The following is a 17,397-nucleotide window of genomic DNA, read 5'->3' on the forward strand; positions in this document are numbered from 1 at the left end:
TGTTATTTCCCTCCATGAATTCTGCTATGCAGCTCCACAGGCCTATTGCAATTCATCACATACAAATCTCCCACTCTCAAGTTCAGGTCTTTTGTACTGGCTCCCTCCCCTTCTCTACTTCTTAGAACCCCTGGCTTCCTTCAAAACTTCATTCAAATCCTGTGGCTTCTATGAGCCATTTCTTGGTTCCTTCCTCCATACACAACTTTTGGAGCCCTTTCCTTTGAGATTACTTTTCATCTACTTTTCATGCATCTTATATGTACCTATTTATTGACATGCATGTAGTCTCTCCTATGTGAGGTCTTTGAACATGGGATAGCATTTTTACCTTCCTTTGCAGCCTTAGTACTTAACATAGTGCCTGTAAGTGCCTAATAATTGCTTATAGAGTAACTGGCTTTCTTTTGGTTGAGAAGCTCTCAACCCATTTCATGTGTGTGCATATACACACATTTTATAGATATATGTGTACATATATATATATAGACATGTATACATGTATGTATATATACACACATATAATTATACATAGAGACGGAAAGACAATTATCTTACAAGTAATAGGTATTAGTGAGACATGTGGTAGAAGATAAGACTTCTTTCTTCCCTCTCATCCATCACTGCTGTGTATCATCATGATAACTACAAGGGTAGTTGTACCATTCAGAAAGAATTGACTATTAAAAGACAATTGCAGGTCCTCATTCCACTGTTCAAGCTATGCCTTTCCAAGCATGCCAAGGAATCCTATCGAATCAAATTCTACAAACATATAGCCTTGAATCCCCATGTGAACCAGTATATCTCAGCACCAGATGCTATTGGAACTGCTAGCATCTTCATCTAGCATACACTTAAGTAACCATCTGGGGACTAAGACAAGAAAGTGCCTGGATTTGAGATCTCTACTCATCATAGGTGGTGTGGTCAGCCTAATATTGGTTTAAATTTTGAATTATATAGCCTCTTTTTAAACTATTCAGGGTAAAGTTAAAAGAGTTTGAAAAAAATGTGGCTGATACCTCATACAAATCACACAAAAGGAGACTTTCTAATAGATTTGAACTTTCATATTATGTAGCATTGACGAATACCAGTCTACTTTTCTGAGAGTCAGGAATAAATTAAACAGGTCAAAGTTCTCCTGTTTTGTTTATTCGTTTATTTGGTTTAGTCTGGTTTGGTTGCTTTGTTATTGTTTTTGCCTTCATTCTATCTGTCCTGATCATTTCAACTTCATTTTCTAATGGGGTGAGTTGGCAGGGGAGGGAGGTCAGGAGATAAGCCTTCAATGACGGGAGGAAAGCATGGCCCTTTTCTCTATCAAGAGGAGGAAAGAAGAGTCTTTCAATGACCCCAGGGAAACAGTTTTGTTGGAAAATGATGATAGCTTTAAAATTTTGATGAAGATTTTGATCTCTGGATAGAAAACTAACTGGCAAAGTTGCTTGATTTATTACTGGCTACGTTTGTTATTGGATATTTTCATCTAAGTATCTAGATACTACCATAGTAAATTTTCTGATGGGACCAAGGTGCTCTCTAAGTAAAGTATCACACTAAAATTTTCTTCAACATGAAAGTTGACCAGCACTTCTTTATCTTAGAGGAAAATTATGGCAATAAAGTGCATCTTTTAATCAGGAGAATATGGCCTCATGAGTTCACCTTCATCCAAATAGTACTAGATACTACTGGAATACTACTAAATAGCACACTTTCATCAAAAATTTATTGCAGTAGGTTCCATAATATTTCAAAACAGTGACATCATGGTGGCTGATTATAGCTACTACTTCTGGAATGACAACCATAGGTGACTTACAAGGGCTGCGATATTCTGGGGTATTGTTTGGTTATAGTAGTTAGTGTTCACAAAGCGATTTTTTAATTGTTAGTGAACTGAATTCTGTACTAGGTAGAGAGATGGTATAACTTCCATTCTGTTCCTATTATTTAGAAAGCCAGACATGACATAGTGAATAGAGTCAGAAAGAGCTAAGTTCACTTCCTGCCTCTGACACAAGCTATGTGACCATGGGCAAATCATTTAACCTCATAGTGTCCCCAGGCAACTCTAGAAGACTCTAAGGTAAAGTGGGTTGCTGATCTACATCCATGGGAGAATTTCCACACTGGAAGTTCCTTACATCAATGAAATCACAGGTACCAACCAAAATAGGCTTATAAATTCATGAACTAGAGTTAAAAGAAGTGATCCAGTTTCTCTGGACATCTCATAGCACCTCCCCAATGAACATCAGAGAGTCTGAAATACCAAGCTTCTGCTTAAGTCACCAGAAAACAGTTATTCTTTCTATACCTATGGATTCCAGTGGCATTTTGTATATACGTTACAAGAGTCTGTCTTACCCACAGGGTTTTGCATCTCCGCTTTAGCTAACAGCAATGTTTCCTTTAGACTCCTGACTTGCTTATGAACACTCTTAATCCACAGAAGGGGGGTAGTATGTGTGTTGTGTCTGTAGGATACTTGATAGGCTTCTGACTGAATGACACTTCAACAAAGGGGATAAGGGTAGAGAGGAAACAGCTTGCTTCCTAAAATGCTAGAGGTGAGAAGGCACAGAATGCTCACCAATCCAAGAGGGTCTACGTAAGACCACTGGATTTTCAAGCCATCACCTCTTCTATGGGCTTTTCTCAAGAAAGAAAACAAAAGTGCTTCAGAGATTAACTTTATTTTACTTGTTTTCAAGGCAGAAAATGTACAGATATGACTACTGATGTTCTCATCTTGTCTTCCTATGCTACGGAACTATCCAAACCGAGCCAAACATAACCATTTTCTACATATAAAGTTCCTGGGATAAGAATTCAAGAAGAAACTTGAAGGTCGCTTTGGTTTTGTTTTTGTGTTTTGTTTGAAAACAGCCTTTAAAAGACCTCAGGAAAACAGCTGAATCCTTGGTTAATATTCACTGGGAGGCTGAGCTTGTCTTCGTCGTGCCTTATTAATAAGAACCATGCCTTTCTCTTGATTTCAGCCATTAGTGCATTCCCCTTTTCTCCTCTGTCCTGTAGAATTAACACATGACTGAATTCGGTGAGAAAGACTGCGTTTATAGGGCCTTGGCTACAGCATCAATTGAATTTTGTTCTGAGATTATAGTTTCTTTTGAACTATACCCAGGAATTTCTTTTTTTTTTAACCTTGAAGAGTGCATTAGGGAAATGAGAATGAATAATTATGTAGGTTGCATCTCCTGAGTCAACAAATTTGCTCTGGAAAAAGGAAGGCTGAAGGTTAGACTAAAGTGGAGCAAGCCTGAAGTTCTTAGGTTGAAGCTAATGGCAGAAGTGATTCAGCTGAGCAGATTAGACAGCTGGCTGCCTATTTGGCACTTGGCGTCTGATTTTTTTTTTAGTCACTTATTTGAAATATAGTCTAGGGGATGACTTGGAATTTGGAAGACCAGGGTTTAAATACTGCATTTGGCCCTTACTGTGTGACCTTAGTCAATCTTCATGTGTCTCCAGGACTTCACTAAGCCAGCTACTAAAGCATAGAAAGGCTTGCCAATTGCATTGGTGGAGAGAATTTGCTCATAAGAAATTGCCTACGCTGTCAAAGCTGTATCTCCTTCACATTCATGTATTTGCAAGAGATACAGTACCTTTACTATGTTTGGTTCTTGGTTCAATGGAATCACATTAACTTGTCAGATTGTTTCGAGAAGGAACTAGTGTAAACAACCATCAATATACACATGGGAAAAAGAGATGCCTAACATAGCTATCAAGTCTTTAAATTTGTTTGCATATGTAATTTATGGAAATGAGTCTTTATTTCTTAGTCTCAACTCATTTTAGAGTAGAAAGACTGGATTAATGAGTTGACTTGTGTGAGATCAAAGAGGAAAGCAGAAACAGAACCAAGTTTTTCTGACCTCCTGTATATACAGTGCTAAAAATAATAAAGTAAAGCAAAAATTGGAACGAGTCATAATAATCCCAACTACATAATTTTATCTCATTCTGATTGACCCTAGTTTAGCTTCAAGCTCAAAGTTAAGTGATTCCTATTGTTTTTCTGGACTTCAATGGGAATTAGAACTGAAAAATACCATAATGCTACTGGGACTTAGATCACATGTAGGTTTCCCAAAATAAAGACCTGATAAAAATAAAGTCATCCCATGATCCCTATCCAAGTCCAATTTTGCAGACAAGGAGCTTAAAGAAAATTTTAGGGTTTGTGCTGAGATTCAAAAATTCTGTCTCCTAATTTTTTGACAAAGAATAATATTCAGTCCTTTGTCTTTTTCCCCAAAATCACTCTTCACATGTGTAACAATGTCCAAAAATGTTACGCATAAGGGTGGGTGACTTACTTGCAGAGTGATCCCATTGCTTGAACAATAATAGTAGCAAAGACTATGCATTTACAGCTTACTTTATGTAAGCCAGGCTTCTTGAGAAGTTGTGTGTAAATTAAATTTTGCTCAATCAAGTTCATGAAATACACTAGACAATCTTACCTTTAAAATACGACTTCTACTTATGTCTTTCATAATGAAAAAGTCACCTTCTAATTTTGTTTTTCCAAATTTTGTAATTTGAACGGAAGCTCTTTGAGAGCAGAGAATGTTCTGTTTTGTTCCCTGTTCACCTAGCATTTAACACAACAGTTTCAGAAGTGCATGTTGAATTGAATGAATGTTTCAATCTGATTTCCCAAAACAGGCTACACTTGTACCATGCTTTGTTAAATATCACTATTTCTTTGTTTAATTTTTTCACTTAGAAATAATATCTGAAAATTTTCATAATCTGATTCATGTAGACACTTGCTGTAGGAAAAAAAAACGTGTAGTTGCCTAGCATCTTCCTTTGTTTCTCAAGATGTTTAGAACATAACCTCTCTAATCTTTCAAACACTCCTGTAAAATAGGTCATGGAAATTGGGAAACAGCATCATTTAATGGAAATACTGTTGGATTTGGACCTGGAGGACCGGGTTCAAATTCTAGCTCTATCATTAACTAACTACATGTGTGAACGTGAGCAAATCACTTAACATCTCAGGGTCTTATTTGTCTTACTTGTAAAATGAAGGGGTTAGACTCAATTGACTTCTAAAGTTCCTTCCAGCTCTGAAGCTATGATTCTATGACTGAAGAACAGATTGATGGTCTGACCTGGCTAAGGTCAAGCAAGGAATAAGGATTAAAAGTTCAGTCTTTTAAGGTAGCATCGTCTCACCAAGACTCCTCTGAGAACTATCCCTGCTTTGATTATTCTAACAGCCATGGGGAGGACATATTTTGTTTTGCTTGTTAATGGCATTCCCCACCCAAGCACCTCACTGCTCAATTTTCTGGGAATATATGCCTCTTCCTGAGTATGCTACTCCGCATTCAAACCCTGCCCGAGATACCCCCCCCTTCCCCCACTGACAAGTTACCTTTTCAGTGTCTTCCGTTAGAATCCGTTATGAAGCCCCTCGTGTAAACAACATCTTGGGAGGGACGAAGATCTATTTTTGAAAGTGTGAAAGGGAAAAATAAGCCAAACGAGTTCAGCAGATGTCAGGCAGCACTGTGACCACGATCCCATGAGGGGACAGGGAGCAGGACAAGAAAAACTGGGGAGGGACGAGGTGGACAATTAAAAGTGTCAAGCCCTCTCTTTTACTTGTCATTCTGGGAAGCTTTGGCACACCAAGCCTTCCCCCTGTGAATGACTGCCAAAGCCAGGCATATGGAAGACAAGCATTCCCCCACAGGAGAGACTGACTGTAGACAGTTGTCCCTCATCTACTCCTCTTCAAGTGAAAGCCAGGAGCCCAGGGCTTACCAATATCTACCACCCTGGGAGACAAACCATCAGGGGGTTTTGAGAATGAGTTCCACAGCAGTGACCATCTCCCTTTTGCCAAGTTCACAATTTACCTAGGCAAATAATTCTAAGCTGGGTCATAAAGTAAAATAAGAGTGTTAGACTAGCTGATTTCTAAAGTCCTTTCCAAATCTCAAAAATCCTATGATCCTAAGGTCTCCTACCATGGTGCAGATGTCTTCAGAACCTTGTTAAAGCTAGAAAAAGAAATCTTGTGAGGACCATTAGAATATGTTTCTGGAGGGTGGGGACTATTCCATTTTTGTCTCTGTGTTCCTATTGCCTGCAGCTCAGGGACTGGAACACAGCAAATCAATAAGTGACTGTTCACTTAGTGATTGATAACAAGGTTTTGTTTTTCTTCCCTTTGTGACTCTGCAATTCTCCAGATAGTGAATCAGATTGAGATAGAACTCAGTGAGCTAGAAAGATAAAATAGCAACATGGTATATTGGCTATTCTATAGTTACCTATGACCTCCATCTCAATCCTGACCAAAAGCTAGAGGCTTTGGTGTTCTGGTTTTATTCTACATTCTCCTAAAGAAAGGATAGGGGATTTAGAAAGGCTCTGGAGGTCTCTATAAGGCTTGCTGGCCTTGAGCTGGATAATTATCCTGAGCTACCTCAGCATTTCTATCTCTTTGCTAACATACCCTAGGTTGTGAACATATTGTCCTCCAGCTATCAGAACATAATTTCTGGTCAGAAAAATGGACCATTTAATTTATAGGAAAGATAAGAGGACAAGAAAAACTTCAGAGGTTTTTTCCCATCGTTATACTCCACCCCTTCCCATTTTGGTCCAAGTGGCGAGGTTATATCTTAACTGCAAATGTAGCACTTCGAGGCAAGAGGTTAAGCAGTGGGGACAGGAGTTAGGGACAATGAGTTCTAGTTCTGATGTTGCTGAGGATTTGCCATGGAACTTTGGGCAAGTCTTCAGCGCCCAACTCTAGAAAATGGGAGAAATGACTATGAGCTACCACCCCACAGAAGTGTCATGAACAATACCCAAGGAAAACATCTCCTGATTACTGTGAAAAATCAGATAAGTAACTAGGTATTTAGTACGAGTAGTAAGCGTGTCTCCAGTCCCCATCATACACAAAGATCCTAATGCTTCACTGTCTTTCCACCATTCTTCCTTCCTTCGCACTTCCTTTATATCTGACCTGGGAGATCAATCTGGGGTTATATTCCCTGCCTTCATTACACCAGTGCTTTGCCAACATTGGAAATCAGTAGCGTTAGAAAATTAGACAATAAGTCATGTAAACACCATATATAATATTGGGTAAGAATATGCCAGGCACAAATCAGCCATTCAGGAAAATGTGTTGATGCTTTTTAAAAAAATATGCTTTTTTATAAAATAATTACTTGAAAGATTGACTTCATCCTTCTGTCCTGGGACCTACTTCCTGTGCAAGATCTGGCCAATTCTATACTATCACTCGCTATGTATCTGAGAGAGGAACTACCCAAAAGGATGCTATGAGATTATTAGTGAAAAATACTATTGTTAATGTGAAGAAGTTAGGGATGGCATTTAAGGTTCATTGGCATTATGATGATGTCCTGACATAGCAACATGTCTCCCTCTCCTCTCTGCACTTTGAAAAGTTCAAGTCAGCCTTGCATCTGATGTCACCAACCTCCATGTGCTCTCCTTCCAGGCACTAAGTATTTCAAGAGGAAAGCCAGGAAAGTGAAGGGGTGCTAGTCAATGTACTAGCAAAAAATCTTAAAATGACCCTTCCTTTACATTATACAGGATGTACCAAAAGTCTTAACATAGTTTAAATCTTTGATAATAAAATAACTTAAAAGGGCACTGAGACTTTTGGGCCACCCTTCCTATATTGTTATCAATTTAAGTCTTATGTTCATGCTCAGGACACGCTCAGGGATGTGAGCTTTTGTTTTACTTCCCTGCTCATCTACTTCAACTTGACCCTAGGAGGGATTTCAGTCCCTGCTACCCACCCATTCTATTGTCCTCAGCTTTTTACCTGGCCTTGAATGCATGCGATTTGTGATCGTTTTGGATGAGATACACATATGTGTATAAAGACAGAGATACATATATGTGTATATCTATATCTATATGTATTATACATACAGAGAAACATAGTTTGCACACAGAGCTGGTATGATATAATGGAAAGAGCACAGGGCTTATAGTCAGAAGACTTGACCTTGAGTCCTGGCTCTAACCCCTACAAGCTGTGTGGCCTCGGCAAGTCACTTAACCTCCATCGACCCTTTTTCCTTATGCAAAAAATGAGGATCATAAGAATTAGAGTGAGAATGGGATCTTGGTCCACCCTCTTCTTTTCTAGATAATGTTATTACACTTGTCCCATCTTCATCAAAGGACGATTATGAGGATTTGGTGATATAATCTGTGTTAAGGGCTTTTTAGCATGAAATACTATGTTATTATTTGGGCCAATTTCAAAACACCTTATCAATTAATAAGGTCTTGGTACATATTGAGTTCCCCAGTTATACAGTGGTCCTAAAATCTACTCATTCTTTTTGAGTAATGGAAAAGCCAGATATGGTTTGAAAATATTGAGCGTATATGTATGATTTCCAAAAAGTATCTGAAAGACTTTTATGGTAAATAGCCAATGGAAAACCTGGGTTCTGAATAATGATTTTTGTCTTAATTATCGGACATGATTTTCCTCACTTATGCCAGGTAGTATACCTTTAGATGCCACCTCTGGGTGCAGAGGTAGTCACTAATAGGATTTTCCCTATGTGTGCATTTTATACATGGAAGACTGAAGCTCAAAACTCTGGCTGATGTCCAGAACAAAGGAAGGAAAATTAGGAAATCATTGAACACATGTCTGTTTAGCTTTCTGGGGATTATTCTTATTGGTTTAGGTGTGGGTTTATGAAAACCTATCTTCATATCAATCCTGACATTTTTCATCAGAGAGCTAAGTTCAGCAAATACACTTTCCTTCTCTAAACTTGTGAAAAAGCCTTGATTGCAGATAATCATCTATAGTCAAAAGCTGTGTTTGAGTTTGGCTATGTGAGTCTGGTTAAGTCAATTAACCTCTCTGAGCCTTGAGTTCCCTCAACTGCAAAAAGAAAAACAAAGGATCATGGGATTTAGAACTGGAAGGCTCGTTAGAACCTGAAATCAAGCAGAAATTATTGTTTAAGTCAAACATTAGCCTCAGAAATGGGAGAAAAAGAAGCATAATAGATTAATGGGCTACTTGTTCCTCCTTTGTTGCAAACAGATTTGGTTTGGTCATCAGCCGTCACATATTTACATTGATAGCCTAGGTATAGGCCCAAGTAGCTCAAGAAGTCACCTAAGAGAATATAGGCCTACTGTTCTCAGACCTGGTCTCTACTTTGTCCTTAATTAATTACTTTTGGCTGTGTGTGACACAGCAGCATGATTCATGTGGAATAGATTTAGTTCATAAGGAAAGTGATTCTTGTCTGCAGCCCTATCCTTCCCCCTCCTCCCAGCATTAATTAACAGTGGCTGCCAAGCAAAATGTGGAAAGGCTGATGTTCCCTCCACAAGAAAGGAAACTGCATACCATTGACTAGATCTGGTTCTCTCTCTCCCTCCCTCCCTCCCTCCCTCCCTCCCTCCCTCTCTCTCTCTCTCTCTCCCCCTCTCCCTCTCTCTCTCTCTCTCCCTCTCTCTCTCTCTCTCTCTCTCTCTCTCTCTCTCTCTCTCTCTCTCTCTCTCTCTCTCTCTCTCTCTCTCTCTTTCTCTCTCTCTTTCTCTCTTTCTCTCTCTCTTTCTCTCTCTCTTTCTCTCTCTCTCTCTCTTCTCTTTCTCTCTCTCTTTCTCTCTCTGTCTCTGTGTGTGTGTGCACGCACGCTTTCAGAAATTGCTCTTCTGGAATATTAGAGTTCTATGATGAAAATTTGGAGAGGAGCTCCTCCCATTCTTATGTACAAAACACCCCACATCATAACTATGCCCCATCATGAGAGCTCCCCGGGAACTAGATGAGAACTAAGAGTAGTAGAGGAGACTAACTTTAGATACATAGCCATCCCCATCAACTATGAAAGGAACTATGGTCAGGAAACCAGTCAGAATTAGCTTAGGTTTTTTTTGTTTTTTTTTTTCTTTTTATTCTAAAACATTTGTTTTTTTAATATGACAGTTGCCTTCCATACAGCACTCGGAGCCTCAACTACCTTGACATTATGCAGGTTCCTATTTGACCACAATAATACAAGAATCTCTTGGATTTGTAAATGGGGGTGGGGAGGTGGGCCAGGGAAAGTTTGCTCCAGTACGGTTGCAGGAGGGGAAACTGGCCAAGTCTTAATCATCTTTTCTGTGGAATCCTTTCCCCATTCTCTCCCTTTTCAGTGTTCATGAGTTCAAGAAGAGACTGCTGCTGACCTGACCCTCTCTCTTCTGCCCCAAACCCTGCTCCTGGGGCAACTAGTATTCTCCTGCAGAAAGCTGGGGGGGGGTGCCAATAAGATGAATGTCTCTGGAGAGGCTAACCCAGAAAGAAATTTCGGTCAGCCGCACCGGCAGCATGGGAACAACTGCAGTAAAGCATGTGGAAGTGGAGCAAGGGAGAGTGTGCCATTCATTCATTCATTCATTCACCTGTACGGAGAGGCTGTCCCCCAGGAAAGATAGTCGGTGGGTCTTGGAGCAGGACGAGGTACGATGGGCTGCTCCACAGCAGTCACATCCCCTGAGTAGGATTTGAGGAGGGAAGCATTTTTATTAGCCAGCATGGCTCTCTCATTCCTGCGAAACTTGGCTCTTCGGTTTTGAAACCACACCTGGAAGGAAGGTGACAGAGATAGGAAGACAGAGAGCAAGGGGGAAAAAATAGTTACACACATGAAGCTCTCCCTGGCTTACTCTTTCCTGCTTTCCTTTAAACACTGAGAGCTTGCAACTTTTCTCCTCCTCTTACCCTAGAGATCTGATCCGTGGATCCCCAGCAATCCATGATGAAGGATTGATTGTGTGATCAATGAGACATTGTATTAAGAAGTCCTCTAGTTATTATAATCTTATTGTAATCTTTAAATCCTTCAATTTTCCCTTAGATTCATATTTCCTTTTGCATTATTGTTATCAAATATTTAGGGTCCCAACCACAACTATTTTGTATTTACTGCACTTGCACATGCTTTCATGAATGTCAGTACAATCCCTTCCTCGATAGAATGTAGGCTTCTTAAGGGTCAGGGAGAATGATCAGACTTGTGATGTCATTGGTATCGGGAGCCATGTGGGTACCTTTTCTATAATGTTAAGTCTTGGAGTCTTGTAACTTGAGTCTTAGAGAGTTGCCCCGAGAAATTGAGTGACTGGCCCAGAGCCACAAAGCCAGAAGGTGTCAGAGATGGGATTTAAATAGCAGTCTTCTTGACTCCAAGGCTAGCTCTTTGCCTAGTGCATGATCCTAACCAGTATAGTGGAAAGACCACTGGGGGATCTCATTAATTACTAATTAATTTGACCTAGGTCCAAATATTGGCCCTGCTACTTACTGAATGTCTTTGGGAAAGTCATTTCCCTTTTGTAAGCCTTGGTTTCTTCATTTGTGAAATAACAAAGTTAGGCTACATCAACAAGCATCAATAAATCAACAATATTTATTAAATACCTACTATGTGACTAATATCGCACTAGATGATTGGAATACAAATATAAAGAATGAACCAATCCCTACCCACAAAGAGCTTTCATTCTAATAGAATGATGATCTTCAAAGGTCCTTCCAACTCCTAAATCCTATTATCCTATAACTTAGAAGGTGAGCTATGTTATAGTCATCAATTTTTGATTTAATGTCCCATGAGTCAGAGAAGCAATGTGGAGTAATGAATAGCAAGATGACCTCAGAATGGAGGAGAGTTGGGTTAAAGTCCTGCCACTAACACATACGGGTCGTGTGATCATGGACTGGTTACTTAATCTCCCTTTGCCTCAGGAAATGTTCCAAGACTATGAACTGCAAAATAAATGCAGATATTCAATCACAGAAGAAGTTGCCTCACTTGGTTTCACACACCAATGAAATCATAGATCCTGACTAATAATTTTTTTAACGTTATTCAGGACTTGTCCATTCCTACTTATATGAGTGGCTAGGTGGTGCAATGGAGAGAGTATTGGACTAAATAACAATGAAGATCTAACTTGGAATTCTGCCTTGGATACTTAGGAGCTGCGTTAGAAAGTTCCTTAGTCTCAGTTTTCTCATCTGTAAAATGGATATGGTTTTAAGCATCTCTCTCACAGGGTTGTTGTGAGGATCAAATAAGATAAGCCCTGTGAACACTTTGGTGAGCCTTAAAGTGCTGTATAAATGCGAGCTTTATTTATCATCTCTAAAAAGGGAGAGTAGTAAGATTTTTTTTTGTTTCATTTTTTTCCCTCAAAGGCAGTGTCATTTTTCTAATGTGAAAACCTGAAATTTTAGATGGATGTTTTAGACGACATAAAATACAGAATTACAGCATTTAAAGAACTGAAAAGAACTTGGGAACTTTAGAGCTTGCTTATTTAATCCAATTCTTAGCCGTCTGTTTTGGAAGCCTGAGGTATAGCTCAGTAGAGGGTCCATACAGGCTGGAAACACCACTCTCTGTCCCAACTTTCCTTCCCTTATTCTCTGCCTTCATTACTTCCACTTCTTTTCTCACTAGCTTCTCAATCCTTTGCAATATGGTTTCTGGCCTTCTTGTTCAACTGAAACTGTTGCTGAGTTTCAGGTAACATTACTAATGAGTTCTTCATTACCAACTCTGTTGACCTTTCCCAACCCTCATTCTTCTCAACTTGTTTGTGGCATTTGGCATGACCTCCTCCTGGATAGTGTCACTTTTCTGAGTTTTTGCAAAACTGCTCTTTTGATTCCTCCCCTTCTTGTCTGGCCTTTCTTTCTCAGTCTCCATCCTCTCTTCCGCAGCTCCTTGGACCTTCTTATCTTTTCTCTCTACACTTTCTCACACAGTGACCTCATCAGCTCCCACTGGGTGAATAATCAGTTCTATGCAAAAAAACAAAAACAAAAAAACAAAAACCCAGACCTACATCTCCAACCCCAGTCTCTCTCGTAAATTCCCATCCCACATCACAAATTGCCTGGCAAGCGATTTGAAATTTGCTATAGGCATCTCAAACTCAACATGTCTAGAACAGAGCTTATTTTTCTCCCCAAACTCATCCCTCTTCCAAATTCTTCCTCAATCTTTAAAGGGTATCAGCATTTTCCTAACCTCTCAGGTTCTCAGCCTCAGTGTTATTCTTAACTCCTCACTCTCATTCTTCCTCTATTCACACACATAGAGACATTTAATAACCAAATCTTGTTATTTCTATCTTCCCAACATCTCTTGATTCGAACCGTACCAATACACACCCTTATGACTACTGCCCTAGTTTGGCTTCTCATTACTTCTTGCCCAGACTATTGAAACAGCCTCCTAATTTTCTCCCTGTCTCAAAGCTCTATTTTGCCAATCCATCCTTCACAAAGCTACCAAAACGATTTTCCTAAAATAGAGGTCTGACCATGGCACTTGCCTACTTAATAAACTCCAGGTTCTCCTTAGACAAAACATTGTCTAGGATCAAATATGAACTCTTCTGATTGGCATTCAAAGGCCTTCACAACCTGGTTTCAACCTACCCTTCCATCCTTATTATACACTACGCCCCTTCCTACACTCTGTTGGCCAGTCAAACTAGCTTTTCTGGTGTTCCCCACATGCGATATTCTATTTTACATCTCTGTGCCTTCCCATTGACTTACCCCCATTCTTGGGATACACTACCTCTTCACTTCCAGGAATCACTGGTTTCCTTCAAAACTCAGCTCAAGAAACATCATCTACAGGAAGTCTCTCCTAATCCTGCTCTCCCTTCCCAGCTCCTAGTGTTGACTCATATTTATTCTGTATCTATTTATTCTGTACATTCTCATTCATGTACATTTTGTCTCCCCCAGTAGAATTGACCTCTGTGAGGGTAGATACTATTTCATGTTTGCTTTTCTATTTCCAGCACCTAGTATGGTGTCTGGCACATTGTAGGGGATTAATAAGTGCATGTCAATCAATTTATTGGCTTATGAGGCAGTTCTGCACTGACTTTTGAACCATGGAATTATTTGTACTGTCTTTCTCTCCCTCCTACAAAGTGCCAGCATACATCTCACTCCTGTCGAATGCCAACCAGTGGTAGAATCTTGATCAGGGCTATCTCAGGAATTTTTACATACACAGAGCTCTTATTTTTCTTCCCCATAACCATCTGTGTCTCTGAAACACAATATTCATTTCACAACACTTCCTGTATGCCCCTTTAAGTGATTAAAGAAACATCTCTGTATTATTGAAAGTGATGCCAAACTAAACAGTTTCCCCTTCTTTCATGTCTCAATGTGTATCTTAGGGCTAAGTGCTGCACTATTTTACAAGCAGAGATGTTCTGGCTTCTGCATGCATAGCAGCTTGGCCAAAGGTTCTATCCTGCTTCTTTAGCAGCTATTAATAATGGAGTATATGTTCTGCTCTTCTGGCAGTGACTAAAACGTAGGTGGGGGGGGGCAGAGCAGGAGGAGGGTAGAGAGAAGACCAGCTTCATGCAGAATGGGTTTTTGCCTTTGTGATATGATTGGAAGTCCCCCTACCCCTGACATATCTTGCTTTACCACTTTCCACTATTTCTGAAATATTGTTATTAACAACTCCTTTCAAAATAGACCTAGGAGAGAATAACAGCATTTAGTTGTTATCCATCACTTCTACTTTACTATAAATTATAATTATATCCCTTGAACTCACGCCCTGTGAAGCAGCTTAGATGAGAACAGGGACGGGGAAGAATGGGAGTTTTGCAAGGATACAAGGAGAGAGTGGACTGCATCCCCCGTCTAGCTCTACCCGTGTCACTTCAGAAATACCATTTACAGACCTTGGGGGCAGCTCGGTGGCGCAGTGGATAGAGCATTGGCCCTGGAGTCAGGAGGACCTGAGTTCAAATCTGGCCTCAGACATATAACACTTACTAGCTATGTGACTCTGGGCAATTCACTTAATCCCAATTACCTCACCAAATACATATATGCATGTGTGTGTGTGTGTGTGTGTGTGTGTGTGTGTGTGTGTGTGTATACCCCTCAAAGTTCAGCCCCTCCTGCTCAAGAACCTGCCCCTACCCACCTCATCAGAATAATTGTGTGTGTATGTATGTATGTACATATCATAGCCAGACATGGGGAGACATAAGACTTCCTTGTATATTTTGGCTTACAGAACAGAGCACAAATCACTCCCTTGAAAGAGGCATTTGTCCTGGAGAATCTTATTTGAATCACAGATTTCATTAAGCAACATTGCCCATTTTCTTAAGTCTCAGTAAGCTGCTTCCGACTCCATCAGAGGGGTTCTGCAACAGCAAGATTTGTTGCATTCGCATTTGAAGGATTTACTGGTCTGAGATTCTTTTTTCCATTTGCTCTTGCCCTACTTACATCACTAGAATGGAATACAGATAAATAATACTGTCTGTGCTAAAATGTTGTATAAACGTGAGCCTACGTTTCTGCTGAACTGGCCTACCCTGCCATGTTGTTCCTTCATCTCCTGTCTTTATGCCTTCATACTGGCTGTTTCCCTTGCCGGAAATATTCTCTGTCTTTACCTAGCTCCCTGCAGGGTTCGGCCCAAATGCCACCTCCCTTAGGAGGCATCCCCTGATTCTCTCCCTCACCAGTATTCATCCCAAAATTATTTTCATTTTTAATATATATTCTGTATTTACTTATTCTATGCATGGTGTTTCCCCTCCAACAAGATGTAAGCTTCTTTAGCATTGGGACTATTTTCATTTTTTGTCTGTTTTTTTTTTTCTCAAGGACCTAGAACACTGCAGGTAATTAAGAAATGATTGTTGAATTGGATTGAATGCTGAATTTGGATACAGGCAGACCTAGGTTCAGAAATATCATTTACAGACCTCTTGGGTCCATGACACTTGATAGCTGTGAGACTATACAAGCAATTCACCTCCCTCTCTCAACCACAGATAACTTCCTTTTTTTTTTTTTGGTTTTGTTTTGTTTTGGTGATGCAATGGTGACTTGCCCAAGGTCCCACATCCAGTAAATGTCAAGTGTGTGAGGCTATATTTGAAGTCAGGTCTTCCTGAATCCAGGGCCACTATGCCATGTAGCTCTACCCACAGATAACTTTCTTTAAAAAAAAAAAAAGAAAGAAAGAAAGAAAGAAAAGAAAAATCCAATTTTTAAGACCATATCTTTCCATCTTGCCCAGGCTGGAAATACAAGGGATACTCAGGGGCCCCATCCCACCCTGACTGGCACAAAAGCTTGGACCTGCTTTCTTTCCAATCAAACAACTTTCTAAGGCATTAAGTTATAGATTGGGAGAGAATTCCTACTCTAAGGAAACCATGGACCTTTGATCCATTAACGTATTTGTTGTTATAACATAGCTTCCTTATTTCTTCCTATGCCTCCTCTCATGTCCTCAACCCAACCAACCTGCTAAGTTCTACCCTATCTTGTTTCTATAAGTTTAAACTGTTTGCCCATGTTCTTACTGAGAGGCAGAAGAGGAACATCTTAATATTTTTTTGGATTCTATTTTTATTGCAACATTCCAACCATTCTGAAATCTCAAGATGGTGTTTCTGGTTCAGGGAGGTGCTTCCCCAAAGGCTTATGTCTGGATTTCTGCAAGCATTTTATTACCTGAACTCTGGCTTCAGTGAGGTTAACTCTGCGGGCAAGGTCTTCCCGTACAAAAGCATCAGGGTAGTGTGTCCTCTCAAAGACTCTTTCTAATGCCTGCAACTGACTGCTATTGAAGGTGGTCCTATTTCGTCTCTGCTTTCTCTTCTTCTTCTCCTCTGAGTTCAGCTGATCATCTGTAAGAGAAAAGAATGAAGGATGGTAAAGACTCTGATGGTTTCTCTTTATACTTCTAATCCAGCAAACATGTACTAAATGTCTACTATAAACAAGGCACTCTGCTAGGCATGGAGAATACAAAGATAAACAAAAACAAAAATGCCACTATCCTCAAGTCAATTACATTCTACTATCATCATTCTCCTGCTCCATTTTTCTGCTTTGGTACCTCACTTGAGCCACACAATAACCCTATGAAGTGGCTGTTTTTCTCCCCATTCTACAGCCAAAGAAACTGAGACTAAGAAAGTTTAAATGATTTGACATACTGAGATGCAGCCCTGATCTACTTTCTAGCCTTCCATAACCCTATGTGGACAGCAAGGATTCACTGACACTGCTCAGTTATGTATAGAAACTTGGGGCTGTCTGTAGTCAGAAGGCCTTGGGTTGATGATCTAAGAGCCCTCTTTGGGAGAAAAAGGATGAGACATCTTAACTTCCCAAGAATAGAGAAGGCAACAAAGACGGGAATGTTGTCATTGAGTCACTCAGTTGTGTCTGACTCTTCATAGCCTCATAGACCATAGCATGCCAGGCCCTTCTATATCTTC

General features: G+C 39.9%; 1 protein-coding gene across 2 annotated transcripts in view; it reads right to left on the reverse strand.

Moving 5' to 3' along the window:
- PRRX1 (paired related homeobox 1) overlaps window positions 1–17,397 on the reverse strand; it is a 96,756-nt gene that overhangs the window by 4,615 nt on the left and 74,744 nt on the right. The window contains exons 2-4 of one of the 2 annotated variants that reach the window (XM_020970511.2): window positions 16,625–16,800; window positions 10,489–10,670; window positions 5,432–5,503 (exon numbers count right to left, since the gene is read on the reverse strand). In XM_020970511.2, the coding sequence (XP_020826170.1) occupies window positions 5,449–5,503; window positions 10,489–10,670; window positions 16,625–16,800 (413 nt within the window). In that variant the 3' untranslated portion in view covers window positions 5,432–5,448. The remainder of the gene's footprint in view (window positions 1–5,431; window positions 5,504–10,488; window positions 10,671–16,624; window positions 16,801–17,397) is intronic. The other variant, XM_020970510.2, reaches the window with a different exon arrangement.

The sequence above is a fragment of the Phascolarctos cinereus genome, unplaced genomic scaffold (assembly GCF_003287225.1).
Source record: "Phascolarctos cinereus isolate Bilbo 61053 unplaced genomic scaffold, phaCin_HiC Scaffold_5;HRSCAF=322, whole genome shotgun sequence".
NCBI classification, from domain to species: Eukaryota; Metazoa; Chordata; class Mammalia; order Diprotodontia; family Phascolarctidae; genus Phascolarctos; species Phascolarctos cinereus.